General features: G+C 34.2%; 1 protein-coding gene across 1 annotated transcript; it reads right to left on the reverse strand.

Moving 5' to 3' along the window:
• Window positions 1-1,078: 1,078 nt before the first annotated feature.
• LOC146924445 (ubiquitin C-terminal hydrolase 13-like) lies at window positions 1,079-17,267 on the reverse strand. Its single transcript, XM_085709474.1, has 32 exons — window positions 17,110-17,267; window positions 16,656-16,746; window positions 14,835-14,979; window positions 14,475-14,632; window positions 13,524-13,789; window positions 13,210-13,428; window positions 13,016-13,124; window positions 12,757-12,872; window positions 10,959-11,057; window positions 10,140-10,249; window positions 9,478-9,552; window positions 8,145-8,223; window positions 7,902-8,048; window positions 6,913-6,993; window positions 6,629-6,748; window positions 5,900-6,022; window positions 5,324-5,401; window positions 5,144-5,232; window positions 4,951-5,059; window positions 4,559-4,627; window positions 4,368-4,478; window positions 4,075-4,130; window positions 3,795-3,972; window positions 3,612-3,713; window positions 3,349-3,420; window positions 3,010-3,075; window positions 2,742-2,807; window positions 2,488-2,574; window positions 2,270-2,386; window positions 2,046-2,120; window positions 1,838-1,924; window positions 1,079-1,685 (listed from the first exon to the last, which is right to left on the reverse strand). The coding sequence occupies exons 1-32, from the start codon at window positions 17,137-17,139 to the stop codon at window positions 1,644-1,646; spliced, it is 3,372 nt and encodes a 1,123-aa protein (XP_085565600.1). The 5' UTR covers window positions 17,140-17,267; the 3' UTR covers window positions 1,079-1,643.
• Between the last annotated feature and the right edge of the window lie 1,810 nt (window positions 17,268-19,077).

The raw sequence follows: 19,077 nt of genomic DNA on the forward strand, positions 1-19,077 counted from the left end.
ATGTATTTGTAGAAAATAATTTGGAGATCAGCGTTACTACTTTTCTGGGAAAGTGACCCAACTTGAGACAAGTCATTCACGTTTGTACACTATATCACACTAACGCTACTTGCCTCCCTCCCCATGGCCATCACACAGCTAAAGCTTCCAACGTCTACAGCAACATAAGGTTGCTCGTTTGATAAGTAGTTGATTCATACCTCACAAGGTGTAGGTTCAACTTTCGTTGTCAGTGTGAGAGCTTCTTTGGTGGATGAATTGTTAGCACTCGTTGTACCTTAAAGTCTGTTCTGACTCTAGTGAGCCTCGGAATCCAACTCTTCTAAACTTTAAATTTTAAAAAAAAAATATATGAATTTGTTGCCAACATACATAATGTGACAAAGGTAGTGGAAAGTTGGATCCATTAACCGGTTCGATGTTTGGTAGGTGCGTATGAAAAAATATTTCTTGGAATATATGGATCCATTTCTTTTTGCATTTATTGGACAATATTTTACTACTGTCAATGGCTCGTTGATTTAATTACAAGCATCAGTTTTGAAGCATAATTTTGGTGCACTTCCCAATATCATACTGCCAAAATTGTGGTTCTTAAACTAATATTAACTGTTTGTTTTATTTTAGCAATCAAGAGTTTTTTGTATAAAAACATGAAGAAAAATGCACAAGAACATGTATGTTCCAGAGAAAGAAGTGTACGTTGAACTATGTCAAAGAACCCTAGGGTTCACAAAGAGATCGGGAAATGTAAGAAGAAGAAAAACTGGTATATCTAAGTGGCTGATACGATACTTATGTATCCGTTATTATTTTTTATTTTTTGAAGTCGAACTTATGTATCCATTATTATTATTATTATTTAGGTTCAAAATTAAGTATTAGTATTATTATTAAGATACTTTAAGGTGGTGATTAAGTTATTTACTTCGTTTGTGATTCTTTTTGCATTGGTTAGTACAGCTTCAGATCCTTTTATACAGAGCTCAACAAGGGTATGCACAGGAAATGTCACTTTTTCAGATTTGAGAAACAGTCTCGTTGACTGATATTCCTTCCTAAGACGATAAAAAGGAAATAGTAAAACAGCCACAAGAGGTGAACCAAATGGTGCTGCAGAATACTTTATGCTAACGAGTATATGGAGGCTGCAAAGTCTCCTTTACAAAACACTACATGAACTTTGTTACACCATTTTGCATCCCTCACTAGAATTAACACTGCTAAGTGCTAACTGAACAAAATCTGAAAGCGACCAAGAGGACAAAAAGAGCCAACCAACTATACTCTGTATATACTCGCTAATCCAACAAAAAATCTTATGTACTGATACAGCGCAGTGATGATGATCAAGGACCTGGACATGAACAACTTCCATAGACCAATGGAAGTAGCAAAAAGCTCAAGAAGCTGTGGTCGGCAGCAGATACACAGTGTAGAGAGCAGTATCAGTCCATCAAAAAAAGGAATTACATATCATAATTCTAATATAAAACCTGCACACACCACCTCGGTCACTGATCTCAAAAGTTGACCTACGCATAATTAGCCTTTCGCTGCTTTGCCTGTTTTTACAATCCCATAGATATAGAAGAACGCTGAATTCATCCCATGCAAAATGATAGCTCATCCATACTGATTTCCTAATTATAAATCTTTACTGGCTTCTCAAATGTGTGACGATTCTGAAAACAAAAATGTAGTTTGAAAAGGTGTAACAAACCAAAGGTTTGTCAACAACAAAAAAAAAAACCCAGTACTGGAAAGAGTGGATAACCACCAAACAATCAAAGACCAAAACCTAGGTATAAAATAACTTGCCAGCAAAGTTACTAACCTGATTAGCAGCATATGATCTTTTAGGAGCATTATCAGTATGCTCCAAGCCAAGATACTGCTCCCAGGCACCATATACGTCTCTTCTCTGTCAAAGGATATAATAACAGGACAATGTAAGGATAAGCCCAAATATATGAAATTGAAATTAATTGTATATTAGTAATATTTTTTAAAGAAAGAAAAAAGTTTAAGTGTAAATGAATCACCTGAAAACGATTTGATACAACTTCAGAGTCCTCAAGGTACTCAGGACGCCCTAATGAGAAAAAAGCAAATTTCCACTGGCCAAAAAAAATGCAATTAAAAGAATTAGGTAAACTAAGTATACAAGCCAATCTTTACTCCATGAAGCAGTGATCACTAAAACCAAAATAACATATAACAGAAGAAGCCTAATATACCCATAGAACTTGCAAAGATGGAGAAATACCTTGACAAACTCATCGTCTGGAACTTGAAGCTTCTTCTGTATTCGCAATCTAATTTCAGCCAAAGTCTCACATTCGTGTATGACCAAGAAAAAAGGTTCCCCAAAATTCTGAATTTGCTGTACATAAAATGCAAAACCAAGTTATAAAAGTTTATGCATACAATTAATGTATCAAAGCCACCAGTATAAAGCAAATTGAATCAATTAAAACGATATACCATTTGGTTCTGAGTAGTGTCTTTAGTAAAATGATACACGTGGATTAGACGATCATGGGGACCGAGATTTTTCTCTTCTTCTGGTATCTGTAAAAGTAGTATACAAAGAGAAACATTTATTTTTCTACAGAAACCGGAAAATATGTATTCGACATGACATATTTGAATAAATAAAAGCAGAAACACTATATGAAATGAAATCTATCCTCCTCCTTTCCCAGCCCCACTCAAAGAAGAAAGAAAGAGATTGCTACCTCCTCGGCTCGTAGTGTCCAGTATTGATCATTTATGTTTTCAATCTTTTCATTGGGAGGGAAAACCTGCACAGCATAAACAGGACATAGCGAACATATTTTAATTAGAGAAATGACCAAATGTGCAATTGTTAATTGCATTGTCAGTAACATGTAATTGGAGTGTCCTCATACAACTAATGGTCATTCCCTCGTAACCTGATCAGAAAATAATCAATCAAGAACGCTAATAAACCTAGGTGCAGATGATTGGAATGTAATGCCACACCTTGTATATCTTGTGATAAAAGACTTCAAGCAACCTAAGCTCAGTATCAGGACGAGACAATTCAACCTGTAAAACCAAGCCAAAATTGAGCGAGCATCAGATATATAATTAAGTAAATGTGGAAAATTATAAATTTAGCAAAGTTATCAACTTCATATCATAGAACTGCTACACATACAATACAACAGTCGCAACTGCACAAGGCTGGCAAACAATGGCTTCTTTTTTTTTTTCTTAGCTCAAGTCATGAAGGCCAGAAGTGTGCAGTTGCATTACAATATCCCATAAGTAACTTACAATACAGGCAAGTTAATTAAGTACAGCAAAAATCAGAGTCACCTTCTTTTTAAGATCCTCAAGGACATCTCCTACAGTGCTTTGCTTTGGGAGTCTGATGGTGTGGATAACCGCCTGAATCAACAATTATTAAAATTCAACAACAACAACAATAATAACAACAGTAGTAGTAGTAGTAGTAGTAGTAGTAGTAGTAGTAGTAGTAGTAGTAGTAGTAGTAGTAGTAGTAGTAATAATAATAATAATAATAATAATAAAAAAGAAAATAGATGAAAACCAGAAGAAAATTAGGTCACTATACTCACTTCATCCTTGGTAGCATGATGAAACGCAACTTTCAGAGTTTTCAAACCTTGTAATTCTGGCAGAGGGATGTCAAGTACTTCATAGTACAATATGTCGGATGTCTGACATACAAGAAACGAATAAGATATTTTGTTTTTACATAAGAGACACTAAGAAGGATTGAACGATAAATCAATAACTACCTGATTGTAGTGAACGAGCATATCAGATAAATGTTCCACCCCTCGGTACTTGATAGGCTGGGGTTTTGGTTGTTGAGAATAGCAGTTGTGTGGGGTGAGCCTGATTTTGGATGGGTCGTCCAAACCAAGTTGTTCAGCTACTCTCTCGACAACATCATCATATGTGAAAAGCCTTGACCTAGATATCAATAACACAAGAGTACCTGTTATCCTAAGCACCATACACGTGTGTGGGGGCACATATACAATGATTTATTCCAATAAAATCTAATGAGCTTACATCTCCAGGCAGAAGTCATCTTCCTTTGGTTTATCTAGGGACCGAAAGTGAACAACCTACAATACATCAATCAGTGATAAAAAAAAAAAAAGTAAGTACATAGCTTACAATACCCAGTGAAACTTGCAAGGCTTGCTGGTTACATACACAAATACATGCATGCATTAGCACAAACAAGAGGAGGAAATTAGAATAATTCAAACAAAACATGACAGAATAAATTGGTAGATTTCATTTTTGGATCACATCAAACGAAACAAATTGCCTTTAATTAATCCTCAAAAGGAAAATACCTGGCGATTGTGCACATATTCCAAGTAAGAAGGCACATCAGGATAGCGGATATGCTCCTCATTATCCGTAGCAGGAGCCTTCTGAAAGCATATAATATCTCCATCTTCAAGCTGCATTCACGGAAGAACAAATCAATAAGAAAGTAAATCATACAGTAACCTAACGTGCATTAACTAGGTAGATACCATACCTGGCTTGCTCGAAATGTTAATTTCTTGTCAATAGGCTCACACATCACGTTTGGTTCAAACTTAATTTCCTACACAAATATAGGCACAGTTAATTCGCTAATGCCGTATCATTTAAATCACTCGTAGAGATCAAAACCTGAGGATGGCATTATAAAAAGGCCATTTCCCTTCTGGTAAGTCATGCAAGAAAGATAAATTTTCATAGAACACCATACACTTAATTTGCCATTAATCACATAGTTACCAAACAACTGAAACCATGACTGCTAGTGCCTGATCCTAAGTTATGAATCATATGGCTTCTGGCTTCAGAATATGCAAGAATACACTACGGTTTTAAATTTCTATGTAGTACAACAGATAAACAATAAAACAGACATCACAAACCAACCTCATAAAGTCCAATCTCTTCTTCAGGATCATAACCAGCCATTTTATTTAACCTTGCTAAGATTTCTGATGGTTTACCAGTGTTGTTCACAAAGAGTCTGCCAACATAACTGCCATCAAAGGGAAAAACATTTGATGTCAACTCAGGTCCATCTTCTACCCCAATATATGTTAAAAATCAAGACATTAAGTACCGTAGCTCCTCTTTCTCAGGATCATATAACTTGAAAAAAAGTAATATATCATCCTTTGTCTTCTCAGGTGGTGCAATGGGACATAAATCCTAAATAATAATGTAGATTGTCAACAGGGCTGTGTTTGGATAATGTTTCATTGTATCAAAATAGTATACAGCTTCATAATATAAAGATTACCGGTCCACGCTCCACTTCCAAAAACAATTTTAATTCTGCATTGTGAACCTTGTTCGATATCTCTCTCAATTGTCCAACCTGCAATATAAATCAGAATGAGAAAAAAAAATTAGATCAAATAGAAATCGGTGTCACACAGACATGAATCACAAGATTGAACACCCTCACATAGGATCTTAAACAATCAAATAAGATAACCACTTGTATGGGCTACATTGTTATTCATTTTAAAATTTAAAGAAATAAAAAAAATAAAAACTAGTCAAAAAAATGACCAAAAACAATAAAATAACGAAGCTAACAGGCATAGAAGTAACTGTTGGCCTAACATAAAAATGAAATCAAATGAAACCAGCCACGGCAACCATTAAATAAGCAGGTTGATATAAAATGCCATGAAACATTGAACAAATTCAACTTAAAACGTATGAGGGGGAAAAGAAGCTCAAAGTATTTTAATTCAAAACCAACATTTGCCTAAAAGCCAACAGACATGAAAAGGTCGTAAAATAAGAAGCTTGAAAGTATATGCGAAAAATGATATCGATAAACTTTAAGCAAGATCATGGAACTTACGGATTGTGCTTCCTCAATTTGTGTCAATGGCCGATTAGGACGATATGTATGGTTTTGACGCTTTGCCCAAAGCCAAAAGCGCTGGAATTGTACAGGTATGCCGAACTCTTTAGCAACCTCTTCCTACATATCACAGATTAGCAAACAAACAGAAATACCAAACTCAGAAAAAATAACACATCTATTGAATAATCACCATGAACTTCACAAATTATATTATAAATAATTACAAAATCAAAAGCATAAAGACCATAAAGATTCATAAGACCTGTTTTTTCTTCTTCCAACTAAAGCTTCATGAATTTTATATTTTAGTACTGTTTTTAAAATAATAGTTTTCTATGAGGATTTAACAAAAACAATAGCTTGCTCTTTAGCAGTTCACAAACTAAACTTTCCTGACTTACATAACTCTTATCCTATGAGGCTACTCTGTGGTAATAATTCTGCCATTAGCATTGCACACAGCCAAACGCAACATGATAGAACCAAGTTAGAGATAGACTGACACTTCCTCAAGGAAAAACTAGATAATCAGCTGACAACTACACGTCCCTTTTGGAATTCAATTGGCAAATGTATTCGCTAAGGGACTTCTCGTTTTCCTTTATTATAATTTATTAGGCTTAGTCTATATGATCACATTAGTGCTCGTACATCAATCCCTAAATAACAAAATTCAGTTTTTCTTTTCATCTACACTGCAAGAGGGGTAACTAATGATGATACCTTGAAAACGTTAAATGGTGTCTGCTTTTGTACACGGAAACTCCGCACTTTGTCATGGTCTACAAGATCAAAATATATATCCTTTCCAATCTGTTCTCCAAGATCTTCATCTCGTGCCACCTAAGTATCATATGTTATCAGTTACATATAAATATAAATATAAATATGTGTGTGCGCGCGCGCATGTGTCTATATATGCGCGCACAATCTGATAGAGAAATTCACAACATCTTTATAAAGAGACACAAACAATACTCAATTCTAGGAAAGGAAGCTAAGAACACCTTTATAATAGTGTAGAGGTGAGCCTCCGCCTTCTCTTTCTTTTTGTGCTCTTTTTCTTCCTGTTCTTTCTTTAACCTCTCCTGCATAATCCCATTGTAGAAATCAGTGGTCATTAAATACCGTCAGTGATATATCACAGTGGAATGTGAAAAAATCAATATAGTCCCACGATACAATATTTGATACAAATGATGCCAGATAGCAAGCTATGACGGCACTATAGTATTGTTGCATAGCAGAATTTGAACAGACCATTATTTTCTGCGATCCGCGATTGATGACATTGGTACAAATTCAATGCAGATTTTCCAGAACAAACCAACAGTTATAGTACAAAAGAAGATCAAAGGTATGGGTAAACATTGGTTAGATTTTAGCTTAAAATGCTCGTAACAAAATTCTAATGAGAAACAAAAAAAAAAATGTTGGTTCATGCAGAGTTCAAATTTGCGGCAAAGCGGAGCTTCCCGCGAGAACAATCATACTTGCCAGAATATATGTATGTGTGTGTGTGTGTGTGTGTGTGTGGGTGTGTGTGTGTGTGTGTTTGTGTGGGATTTGCTAGAACACACCCACTAGTTTTTATGTGGGAGTGTTTTAGCAAGCTACACCTTAGGGTGCATTTAACCACTTTTTAGTGTTATCACTTGCTAAGATACTCCTAAAAAATAAGTGGGTGTATTCTAGCAAATGCCTATAGGAGTTGCTAACATACACCCACTTATTTTTTAGAAGGTGTGTTATAGCAACATACAACTCAAGGTCTATTTATCAACTTTTTAGTTATAACTTGCTAAAACACTCCCACAAAAAAACTAGTGGGTGTGTTCTAGCATATCCCTATATATAGATATAGATATAGATATAAAATAAATTAGTCATCTGAATTTGTTTGGAAGTTAAAGTTGCAATCAGAATTCAGAATACAAATAGGTTCTGATCTGGCTTGACTAATTTTGGGCTCTAAAATATGAGAAAATCTACTAACCCTTAAATGCTCAGCAATATCTTTCTCGTCCACATTGCATATTACTTTTTCCTTGTCCGCTTCACGTATATACACCAGCATGTAAGCATTTGAATATTTGGTGAATTTAAAAGGAGTGTTATTGAATCCGGGATTTGTCTGTGGTAACTGTTAAAATACAATATACAAGTGGTTGAATCAGTAACAAGTACTCAAATGCTCATAGGGATCAAATGCCACAACCATTATAAATAAAATAACTACCTCTTCCTCACCACCATATTGCTCCTCCATTGCCCGTTTAGGGTCTTCTTTTGTCACCCTCTCATCATCAAATTTGTACCTGAGCAATTCATATATTTCAATCAAACCATGCAGTTAAGAGTTCAGTAGTCAGCAATAAAAGCAATACAAAATAACAAATAAAGTTCAATGGCCTTTAAGACTTAAGTAATTTTCCTGCAATACAAAATTTTATTTACAAATGTTATTGGAATTGCATAACCCAACTATAACACAAGTACAAAAGGAACATATTTAGCCTTTCAATTGTTAACCACTAGAACAGCCTCATTTCAAAGTACCGGCTATGACACAATTTTTACATGCCGACATGTGTCGAACATTCGGACACACCTTCAACATGTAGTGCCAGTGCTACATAGGCACTCAGTAGCCACTATGACAAAGCACATGTAAGTTAATAAGTAAGAAAATACACACACACACACATTAAGGATATTCATGTTTGATTTGTCCCACTTAGAAACGAAGCATCCAAGCAGAGTACCCAAGCATTCTGCTTGTATTAAATGAGGTGAGGAAGGATGTGAAGATACCACCATTAGAAAAACACTCCACTTCACCTTATCTTATAAAAATAAGTATACCAATGTTTGATCTAAACAATTTGTTTTCTTACGAACTTCTGTAGTTTAAAAATTGTTAAGTTTTAGATAGTGGCCACACGCGCGCGCGCACTGGGAAGGGAAGGGGTAACCTGGGATCGAACTCAGCTACCCACTTAAAACATCCTCACAGCCAACTGCCAACCAACCACTAGGTTGTAACAATGGGGACATAATAAGTAAAAGAATAAACTAGAAAACAAAAATTTTATTCTAATAATTCGGAAAAATGATATGATAACTTATCAGGCCTGCAGATGATATTCAAAATACTTTGGCATTTTGAACCATAAGAGAATAAAAAAAAAATTATGAAATTTTTAATTGTTAATTTATTTACAAACAGCTGAATTATACAACTTACATGATAACCTACCAAACAAGATTTGCAATTGTTGAAATTGATCGTACAGAACAAAATAAACATGATTTACTTCTAACTCCTATCCACTCCCACACAGCACCTCTTGGCCCTACCTCTCTAACAAATATACTTGTAAAATAAATTTGAGAATTGGGCTTTGAAATCAATGAGACAATGTGTATTCCTCAGTCTATGATGAATAGTTAGTCATGCATGTTACAATAACATTCGATGAATGCAGTACATGACTCCTGGTTCTCGTCAAATATGTTGACAATAGCATGTAGCTCACAAGATTGTGAACAGTTTAGATATGAGAACATACCACTGATCAGAGAGAGTCGGCCTGATAAAAGCATAGTAATGTCCACCATGCACACCACCACTGTGAACCAGAACGCTGGGAGGGGAAATCAAATCCGTCAAATATTGATCATCACAAATTAAGATATGCATGCATAAATAATTGCAAATCAATCAATAATATCAGCATGGAGAAATAGAAATTACAAGTTGATGAACTTCATTGATTTAAAGTTCTAGATAAACAACAGCTTTCAACACATTATTCCAAGGTGTTCCAAAAAGATTCAAAAATACATCTCCGACTTAATTTGGATGAGGCCACGAGATGGCTCTCCAAAAAAATAAGTTGTTATCTAAGTTTCTTTTCCTTTATCACTTAATTTAATCCTTATTTGACTTGTCCCCTTTATTCTGTCTGTCATTCTGTTGGTTGTAATAGACATTAAGAATATGGGTTAAAAAAAAGTCTGATATATATACCAAAAACAACTTCAAGAGAAGAAAAAATCGAAGACAAAGTGTGGGCGTGAAGCACCAAAATAAAAACCAGCAGATAAAATACCAGAGAGCAAGCACAGCTACTAAAGAAATCATGAAACAGATCAGAAAGGTTACTAGTCCCAATGCCAAAAAAAACTGTGCAATCGTCAATATAAACAGCTGAAACGGACAATATATCACCTATGAAGTGTGTAAAGATTGCGGACATTCCTATCAGCATCAGGTGATAGATATTTTCCATTGTCACGATCAAGATCAAGTTGCAATGGAAACTCATAACGATCATTAATCTGCAACAAAAAAGGTAGAAAATTAAATTTCCATGTATAGATAGGATAATTCAATCCCTTCATCAAAAGTAAAGAAATCTGTGACAGATAAGTAGAAATAATGATAATAACAAACGCCCGTGCTTCTTCTAGAAGACCATGTTCTTCATTGTATGTGACTTTTTCAAATGAAGTACTTGAATTTATGTGTCTGTGTGTGTGTCAGTGTCAAATATACCTCCTTTGTTAAAAGTATACAGCAATTTTCAAAGCAGCAAAGGAAAAAGCATTTGTTGAACAAAAAATTTCTTTGAAAAATAAATATTAAGAAAACCCAGAAATCTTTTGTTTTTCAATATCACAAGACTCTATTGTCCCCAAACACTATCATGCCAAATCACTTTCTTGCATTAAGTTAAGTACCGTGAATTAATGCATACTACACAACAAAAATAAGAATATTACTGTACAATTTACATAATCAAGCATAAATAATTAGTCAATTTAAAATAACCTTCAATAACATTTTATAGCAAAGCTGGAATGTTCTGTCTGCATCTTACTCTTGCCGATAGCCAATAAAACTACAGGACCAGTTGCAACTTAACTCAAGTGCAAGTAGCCGTGGAAGTTCCAAGAAGAAGAAATGCTAAATTTCTAATATGCAAGCAAATAAAGCACCAAGAGAATGAAACATGTTGCAAAGCAGTGTCTCTATTTGACTACTGACCTTTACCATAGTATCCCGCATAAAGTCATATTCAAATCTTTTCAGCTGAAGCTGCAAGACCGGAGGAAAATCGATGAACAGGACACCTTTCTTAGCATCCTGAAAATATGAAAAATTATTAGTTACACATGAAACTAGACTTAAAAGTTGCTTAGATGATTGGCCTCTGAGAGTGAATATAAGAAACTCAAGGAAATGTCACGAAGTTGTTCCAAGCAAATTACAAAAAAAAAAAAAAGGTTACATTGAACAAAATAATATATCAAAATTAAATCATTCTGTTGAAAGAGAGAGCTAAGAGGAGACTGGTGGTGAAGGTGCAAAAAGTAATAAATACAAATAATCTTTTACTTCTGAAGTAATTAACTCATATACATAATCTAAAACATCAAATGTTAACATCACTTCTACTACTTTTTCAATTATAAATCGTATGATTTATTTCTATTTCAATAAAACTATACTTACAGCAACAAAGTAAAGATTTAGCTTTTCTAATAATAATAAAATTTAGATGCTCCGTTAAGCATTATATATTTTTGCAGAAGTTCTCTGATACTCAAAACATAATAAAAAGAAAAATGTTGGCTATACCACTCCCAAGTAGTCAATTATCACTGTTGCCTCTTGTAAAAAAGAAGTGTCCTATTACCGTTTAAAAAAAAAAAACTACCGAATAACCCATTCATACAAAAATATATATATACGACATGATTTGCGCCTAAATAGCCCAATACCCTCTCTCAAGACAAAAACAACCTGGTTACCCTAGTTCTTTTTTTACCCATCAGCTGCCTACCTCAATCAACAGTAGCACTTCACAGTAGAGAGGTCATGATGGGGACTGTGCAGCAGCAAAAAGATCGTGAGAGGGAAAATAGAGCAGCAGATGAGACAGAGCAAGAGAAGACAAACAGAACAAGAGAGATAGACACTTGGGTGGTTTCACCTTTTTTGCTCTATTGTGACTTCTCTGCAATCTCAGTAGAATTGTGATCTGGATCACCAGGCATGTGTAAAATCTCAAAATCACATGACCTTGATATTTAGATCACAATTTTAGCAACATTGCTTAATCAAGAGATCCCTCTTAAATACAAAATACCTAGAAGTGGATCTAATATCAATAAGGGAATCTGCTGAATCAAACATCTGATTATCCAATAACTCGCGTATGACATTTGTCGTCATAGGTAAGACCTTTTATTGGAACCCCTTACTATATGTTAGATATCTTATTAGTAATATATTATATTAAGCTGCAATTATTCTGTTATTAGGCTAGATATCTTATTAGTAATATATTATATTAAGCTGCAATTATTCTGTTATTAGGCGATAGCCAGCAGTTATTGCTTTAGGCAGCAGTTATGTTATTAGACTGGCAGTTATTTTACTAAACATGTTTTGAATAAATAGGAAAACTGAAGGAAAAATAAGTAAGCATTATAATTTGGGACTGGATATTGATTGGGAGAGACAGAGCTCTCGAATTCTTGGAAGGGAGAGACCAAACTCTCGAATTCTTGGATGGGAGAGATCCAAGACTCTCAAATTTCTTGGGAACCCATTGTAAACATCATTTGTTAGTTGTTACTAGATCTAAGGACTACCACGGTACTCCTTATCTTAAGTTACATGCTGTGACTATCAAAGTGTAACAGACAAAGGAAAAAAGGGCAAAGGGCACTGAGAGAAAACATGGCCAAGAACTTAAGACATTCAACTTAAAAGACAAAGGTTGACTTGACTAAATGATATTTTTACAAATAGACTCAATTCAACAATTGCAACTAACCTGCAAACCATATTGTTCAGCATGGTATTTGTTGTCCCCCTCAAGACGTTCAACTTCAACATACTTGTCAAAGGAAGCATAAACATCAGGACAACCTTTGACATCAAGTTGAAGATCTGCCATACATAAGTTATAAAGACTAAATTAGAATCAAGTGGCATGGTACAAGCTTATCAAAAAAATAAAAATAAAGAGTGGCATGGTAAAACTGAAAAAAAAAAAAAAAAAACAATTAATTTCAGAATGCATATGGAAGTACCATAAAATGACTCCTTTCGTGTTGATTTATAGTCCACATTGATGCACTCGATGTAGTTCATATGGTGCCCTTCAAACAATTTCTGTATAGTTCCCTCAACGACAGTTGCCTGAACACAATAGTTCATTATGCATTTAAGACGGTACTTCACCAAAATGAAATTGTGCACAAACATCTGATGGTCTTTCTGTTACCTTCATTTTGTCTTCAAGTTTTTCACAAAGGACTCTATTTAGTTCTTGAACATCATGCTGCAAGAAAGAATCATATGTATCCCATCCAAAAGATTTTGTCAGCTCTTTTGTTGCAACACTGGTGTCACTATACTGGAGCTTGTAGAACAAACTTTGCAGAGCCAGGGGGATGCTTCCAGAGGGCATATCATTCTCTGTTGTAGGCATGTGGTATACAGCCTGAAATGCAATATCCAGGACCAAACATCATTGTTGCTATCCAGTTAAACAGGTGGGCTAAAGACAAGAACAAAATAGGAGAAACAAAGCCTGACCTTTCGGAAATAAGGAATATGATACAGAGTTTGAAGCAGAGAATTCATATAGCATGTAGCTCCCTGGTTCTTAAGCCCAACATATCCAGTCTCCTTTTTTGAATCATATGTCCAGTAATCAACAATCCTACGGACAAGGACCTCGGCTTCAATTATAAGAGTATCATTCATAAGATACCCTCTACTAGGATCATACAATTCACCAAGAGGCATGAAGGATGTGAAACCCCAGTCACTTTCCCGTGCATTGAACTGATGCTGCGTATCTACACAGTACAAAACAAAAAGTTATGAAAATAACACATCGCTATATACCCAAAAACTATGTGCACTTTCACTTTTTCTCCTCTTCCATTTTGTCTAATGGTAAATGCTAAGGGTTTCCCTCAAGACTCGTGGAAAGAGCTCAAGAAAGAGAAGGAAAACATTGCAAGTTCCCAATGCATTATACTTGCATTCAATGCTTGCTGTTTATTATACCTTAATTAGCAATTTTGTTCAACAAGTCAATACTAACAAGTCCAACCTTAGGAAAAAAAATTGCAACTTATAAGGGAGTGTGTGTGTGTGTGTGTGTGTGGGTTTCAAATTTAGTACTGAAGTTAAATGAAGTAAATTTTGAAACAGATGCAGACGGCTGATGGAAAGAAACCAATTTGGTTAGGCTCTGACTTTTTTATCAACAAGCAACAACAAAGGCTAGGTGCACAAAATAATGGCTAATCATAAATGGCATATGAAAGGAGTATGAAATACAGAGAAGCATCATTCTCAGGGTTTGACAAAAACAATCAACCAAAATCAAGCAGGCTTCTCAGAAAAAATGGCAGCATAACATAGATTTTTCAGCTATAAAGTAGTCCTTGCTTTTAACTCCAGAAATGTCTTTTTATACATCATGTATGGCAGTTCATCTCATAATAATTGTAAAGAACAAACATAATATGTTACCTTTTCTCACAGTGTACTTATTATGGATCTGATTAACAACAGCCAAGCTAAACTGTGCATATCTACTCCAACCGTAGGGCAGACTAGTTGAATCTGCAACATCCAAATACATGGACAAATAGTCCACATTGTTCCCTTTTGGAAAAATAAGTACACGCCTGTTCAGAGTGGAAAAATAAAATCAGGAGAGGTTGCTGAAGATGAAGACACATGGGAAAATATAGAACACAATCACTTCCCCACTAGATAAAGTGGGCTATTTGGGTCAAACAATAGCAAAATATCCTATCTAAGAGCATGTCTACTGAAATAGAAAAATGAACATTGTGAATTTATTTGGAAAATGAGTAAGCATAATACCATTTGTAACTCCCAACAACAAATACATCTGAATAGAGCTTTTTCAAATTCACCCTAGAAAAGTTGTCAATTCTCCATGTGAATCTTGATGGTGAAGGATCCTCAACAGGCTCCACAGTGTTGGCGGTTTCAGGTTGAGCAACCACTAATGTTCATCAATATAAATGAAAAGAGCAATTAAGAATCTGCCTTAAATTAGCTCAAAACTAGAAGGCGTAAAAAAAGAGTTGTCATAACTGAACTAACTAGAAAAGGAATCATCATAAGACGAGTAAAACAATTGGAAGGAGAAAAATAATAACAAAGAAATTGAAAACACATACTACCAAAATGCATAAAACCAATAAATAAAGGCCTGCTTGATTTGAAGGAGAAAATAAAACTTTCTTTATTTTCTAGTTTCACTTTTACCATAAAATGCCACTTTGTTTACTGCTTTCAAATATCTACAGTTTATATCTTATTTTTTCATAATTCTTAGAAAACTAGATCAAAACGAACAATAAGTAGCATTTGCAACTAAAAAAGAAACCAGGAAATGTTTTCTCAAACCAATCAACCCCTATGTAGCACCGACACTTCACATTGCAGATATGTCCGGTGTCCGATACCGACCCATGTGGTTGCATTCAATTAAACATCTTGTCAAATTACAACCCATTTCCACGTCATTGACATGTCTTGAGTGGCATGTCTGGTGTTAGTGCTTCGTAGATCAAAAGAGTTACTTTTTCTCTTGAAAAGGAAAAAAGGACGAACTTAGTAACACCAACACTAGCTTAAATCACTTAGATCCTTAAGTCTAACATCAATGCATGAAGTGGTTTCCTTAACTCTAACATCAAATAAATTAAATCATCTAAAACAAAGTAAATAGATTAACAACAACACCATTTTCTCAAATTAGCACCTATTTCCTTACACTATTTCCATGTGTCAGTGTCATGTCAAATAGATTAAAATGGTTCCTTATACCATTTTCTCAAATTACCACCCATTTCCATGTGTCAGGGTCGTGTCTCGTGCCAGTGCTATGTAGATCAAAAGCGTTACTTTTTCTCTTGAAAGGGAAGAAATGGAAAACTTACTAATACCAACACCAGTTTATATACTTAGTTCTCTAACTCTAACATCAATGCATGAAGTGTTTTCCTTAACTACATAAAAATAAAGAAACTGAAAACACGCATACATTACCAAAATGCAAAACACGCATACATTACCATTTGATTTGAAGGGGGAAAAAAAAAAATTCTGGTTTCACTTTCAACTATAAAAATCCCACTTTGTTTACTACTTTCAAATACTTCACATAGTTTTTCTCTATTGTTTTCCACGAATCATTGAGAAATGAAAACAGAGTGAATACTAAGTAGGCAGTAGCACTTTGTCATTAAAAAAGAAACTGGGAAATGTGTTCTCAAACCAATCAAGCCCTATGTAGCACCGACATTCCACATTGAAGGTGTGTCCAGTGTCCAACACCAACACATGTACTAGTTACATTCAATTATACCATTTTCTCATACTACTCACCCATGTCCACATGTCAGTGCTTTGTAGATCAAAAGTGTTACTTTTTCTCTCGAAAAGGAAAAAACGACAAACTTAGAAACACCAACACTAGCTTATATCACTTAGTTCCTTGACTCTAACATCAATGCATGAAGCATTTTCCTTAACTCTGACATCAATTTCCTTGAATCATCTCACTTAACTCTAACATATCAATTTCCTTAAATCATCTCAAAAACAATAAATAAAGTAACAAAAAAACACTTTATGAACAGATCAAAAAAGTGAAGAAACGATAGATAATACCATCCATTGGTTGATGATTATTGTTCTCAGCCAAATCCGCATGCGGAACCGCGTGCGGCACAAGCATCTCTTCATCCTCCTGCTGTTGTTGCTACAAAACCAGAAAGAAAAAAGAAAAGAAATTACCAAAACATAAACAAAATCACCATCACACTACTTCTGATCGACTAAAAACACAATCCCTAACAAAATCCCCAAAATCAAAAACGAAATGCAACAAAATTGAACGAAAATTCAACTATACAAAATCAAAACCACAATCCCTAAACGAAAACCTCATCACTTCTAGTTCTAACCACACAACACTCAATTTCAACATCAAACACAACATTTATACAAAAATTGAAAAAGGAATTAAACAAAAATCATGCAATAACAAGAAATTGAGAACATTAAAAGCAAAATTGGAAAAACGAAACGAAAAACGAGAGTAGCGAAGGAAGAGTGAGGTTACGTCAATCGGAGCAGGAGTCATGATGGTCATGACGGTTATGGAAATTGACCTCGCGGTGCGGTGGTTGAAGGAAAACAATGGAGGAGAGAGAAAGTGCACTGTGAAAGAAAAAAAACGAGATCACACCAGAAGAAGGTGTTGCTCGAGACGAGAATGGTGAAATGAGTTTGTGAATCTTTTTATTTATTTGGGGATTTGGGTGGAGGGTATTCTTGGTATTTCGCTGATATTTCTTTTTTTCTTTCATCATTAATTTTGTATATGGATAAATGAGAATGTATGATCATATGTTATCCTTAAAAAAAAAAAAAAAATCATGTTAAGAAATGAATTTCACCTTTTTTTTTGTTTGAGGGAAATGAATTTCAACTTACAACTAAATACAAAACATCTCCTTAAAAAAAACCAAATATATGTTAATTAAAAGTAATCATATTTAGAATTCTCTTGAAAAAAAAAATTTATCGTATTTATACAAATATTTTTTGTTAAAAAAGAAAATTTACATTGTTAATTAATTATAACAGTACTTCAATTTAACCATATTTCACAACTTGGTAAGTATTTTGGCTTTTCTATGTTATCTGGTAGAGTTAAAAATTCTGATTTTCAGTATATCCTAGACAGGATAAATGGTAGGTTGGCAGGGTGGAAAAAAAATTATTGAGTAGATCAAGTCAAGTCACTTTACTCAAAAGTGTTGTTACTGCCTGCCTGTTTATATTAAGCAAAACTTTGGCTTCCGTCTGATTTTTGTGATAAAATTGATGTCATGGTGCATTCCTTTGTATAGGGAAGAAACTCTTCTCATTAGATGAATTGGAAGAACTTGACTAAGCCCAAATCACAAGGTGGTTTAGGCATTCCTACGATCAGGAACTCAAACATTTATCTACTTGGCTAATACATAAGGGTCATTTTAAACCAACCACATAAGAACTTGACTAAGCCCAAATCACAATGTTAGATATTAATTACTTAAAGGACACAATAGCAATGGCATATTGAGACACAAATATTATTTTACGAGCTTCGTGCTCAACACGATAAGTCTGAAAGCTAACATCCATTTTTTCCATGACGCACGCGACAAATCTCTTACTAGTTCTCTGAATTTGTTTATTTTAATTAAAAAAATTACAACTTCAAGAACATGAAGAAGTAGAACACACGGACTCTCTTGTCCAACATAGTATTTAACTTTCTGAGCGCAATAATTTACTTAAAATCTATTTTAATGGCATCTCCTAATATGGTTGATCTAAGTAAGTATATAAATAATCAACAGAATTTTTCTATTATCAAAATCATTCTCAAAGTTTTTTCACAATTCTCATGGTTTGACCGCATATTACAATTTAAATTTTGTGTTTAACATGTGTCACGAAATATCTCACTGTGTATCAAAAAATATTTTAAAAGAGTTATTTAACATGTTCAATGTTTTTTTCATTTTCTACTATAACTAATTCTCAAGTTAGATGTTAGGTGAATAAAAAAAAGCAAATGAATCGTGTAAAGATGAAGAATCTCACTTTAACTTAAGTAGCTACTTAACAATATACAAAATTATATTACAAATGAAGAGCAAAGAAGATGTCAATATTTATTGAACAACAAAATACGATCAATGACATTTAATTTGGGTGAAAAATAGACATATCTTGAATATTGACATAATTATTATATTCAATTAGGTCACAGATCTGATGATCCTCTTCATTTACAATATGTATGTATGTATTTTACGTCGAGGGTGCGCTCCTGATGTCAACCATATTATCTTACATAACTAAAAGATAATGAATGATTAAATAAATCAAACAACCTTAGAAATATCGATAAATATATCTTTCCAAGTAGATTATCACTTCTAATGGATGAGGATCTCCAACCAACAATATCTAAAGTTCTTATAGTGAAAACTAGCTAAAAATATATGCATTGAGAAAGTAAAATACAATACGT

Source organism: Medicago sativa, chromosome 5, assembly GCF_051527215.1.
Source record: "Medicago sativa cultivar Bolivia chromosome 5, Bolivia_mono, whole genome shotgun sequence".
In the NCBI taxonomy this organism is placed as follows: Eukaryota; Viridiplantae; Streptophyta; class Magnoliopsida; order Fabales; family Fabaceae; genus Medicago; species Medicago sativa.

Bases quoted from the DNA above. Each gene is read 5' to 3' on its own strand.
- LOC146924445 (XM_085709474.1), bottom strand. From the start codon at position 17,139: ATGACCATCATGACTCCTGCTCCGATTGAC. The intron at 10,250-10,958 runs GTCAGTAGTCAA...TTTTTGTTGCAG, and splicing joins TGCGGGATACTATGGTAAAG to ATTAATGATCGTTATGAGTT. The intron at 3,714-3,794 runs GTAGTTATTGAT...CTTGTATGTCAG, and splicing joins TGCTCGTTCACTACAATCAG to ACATCCGACATATTGTACTA.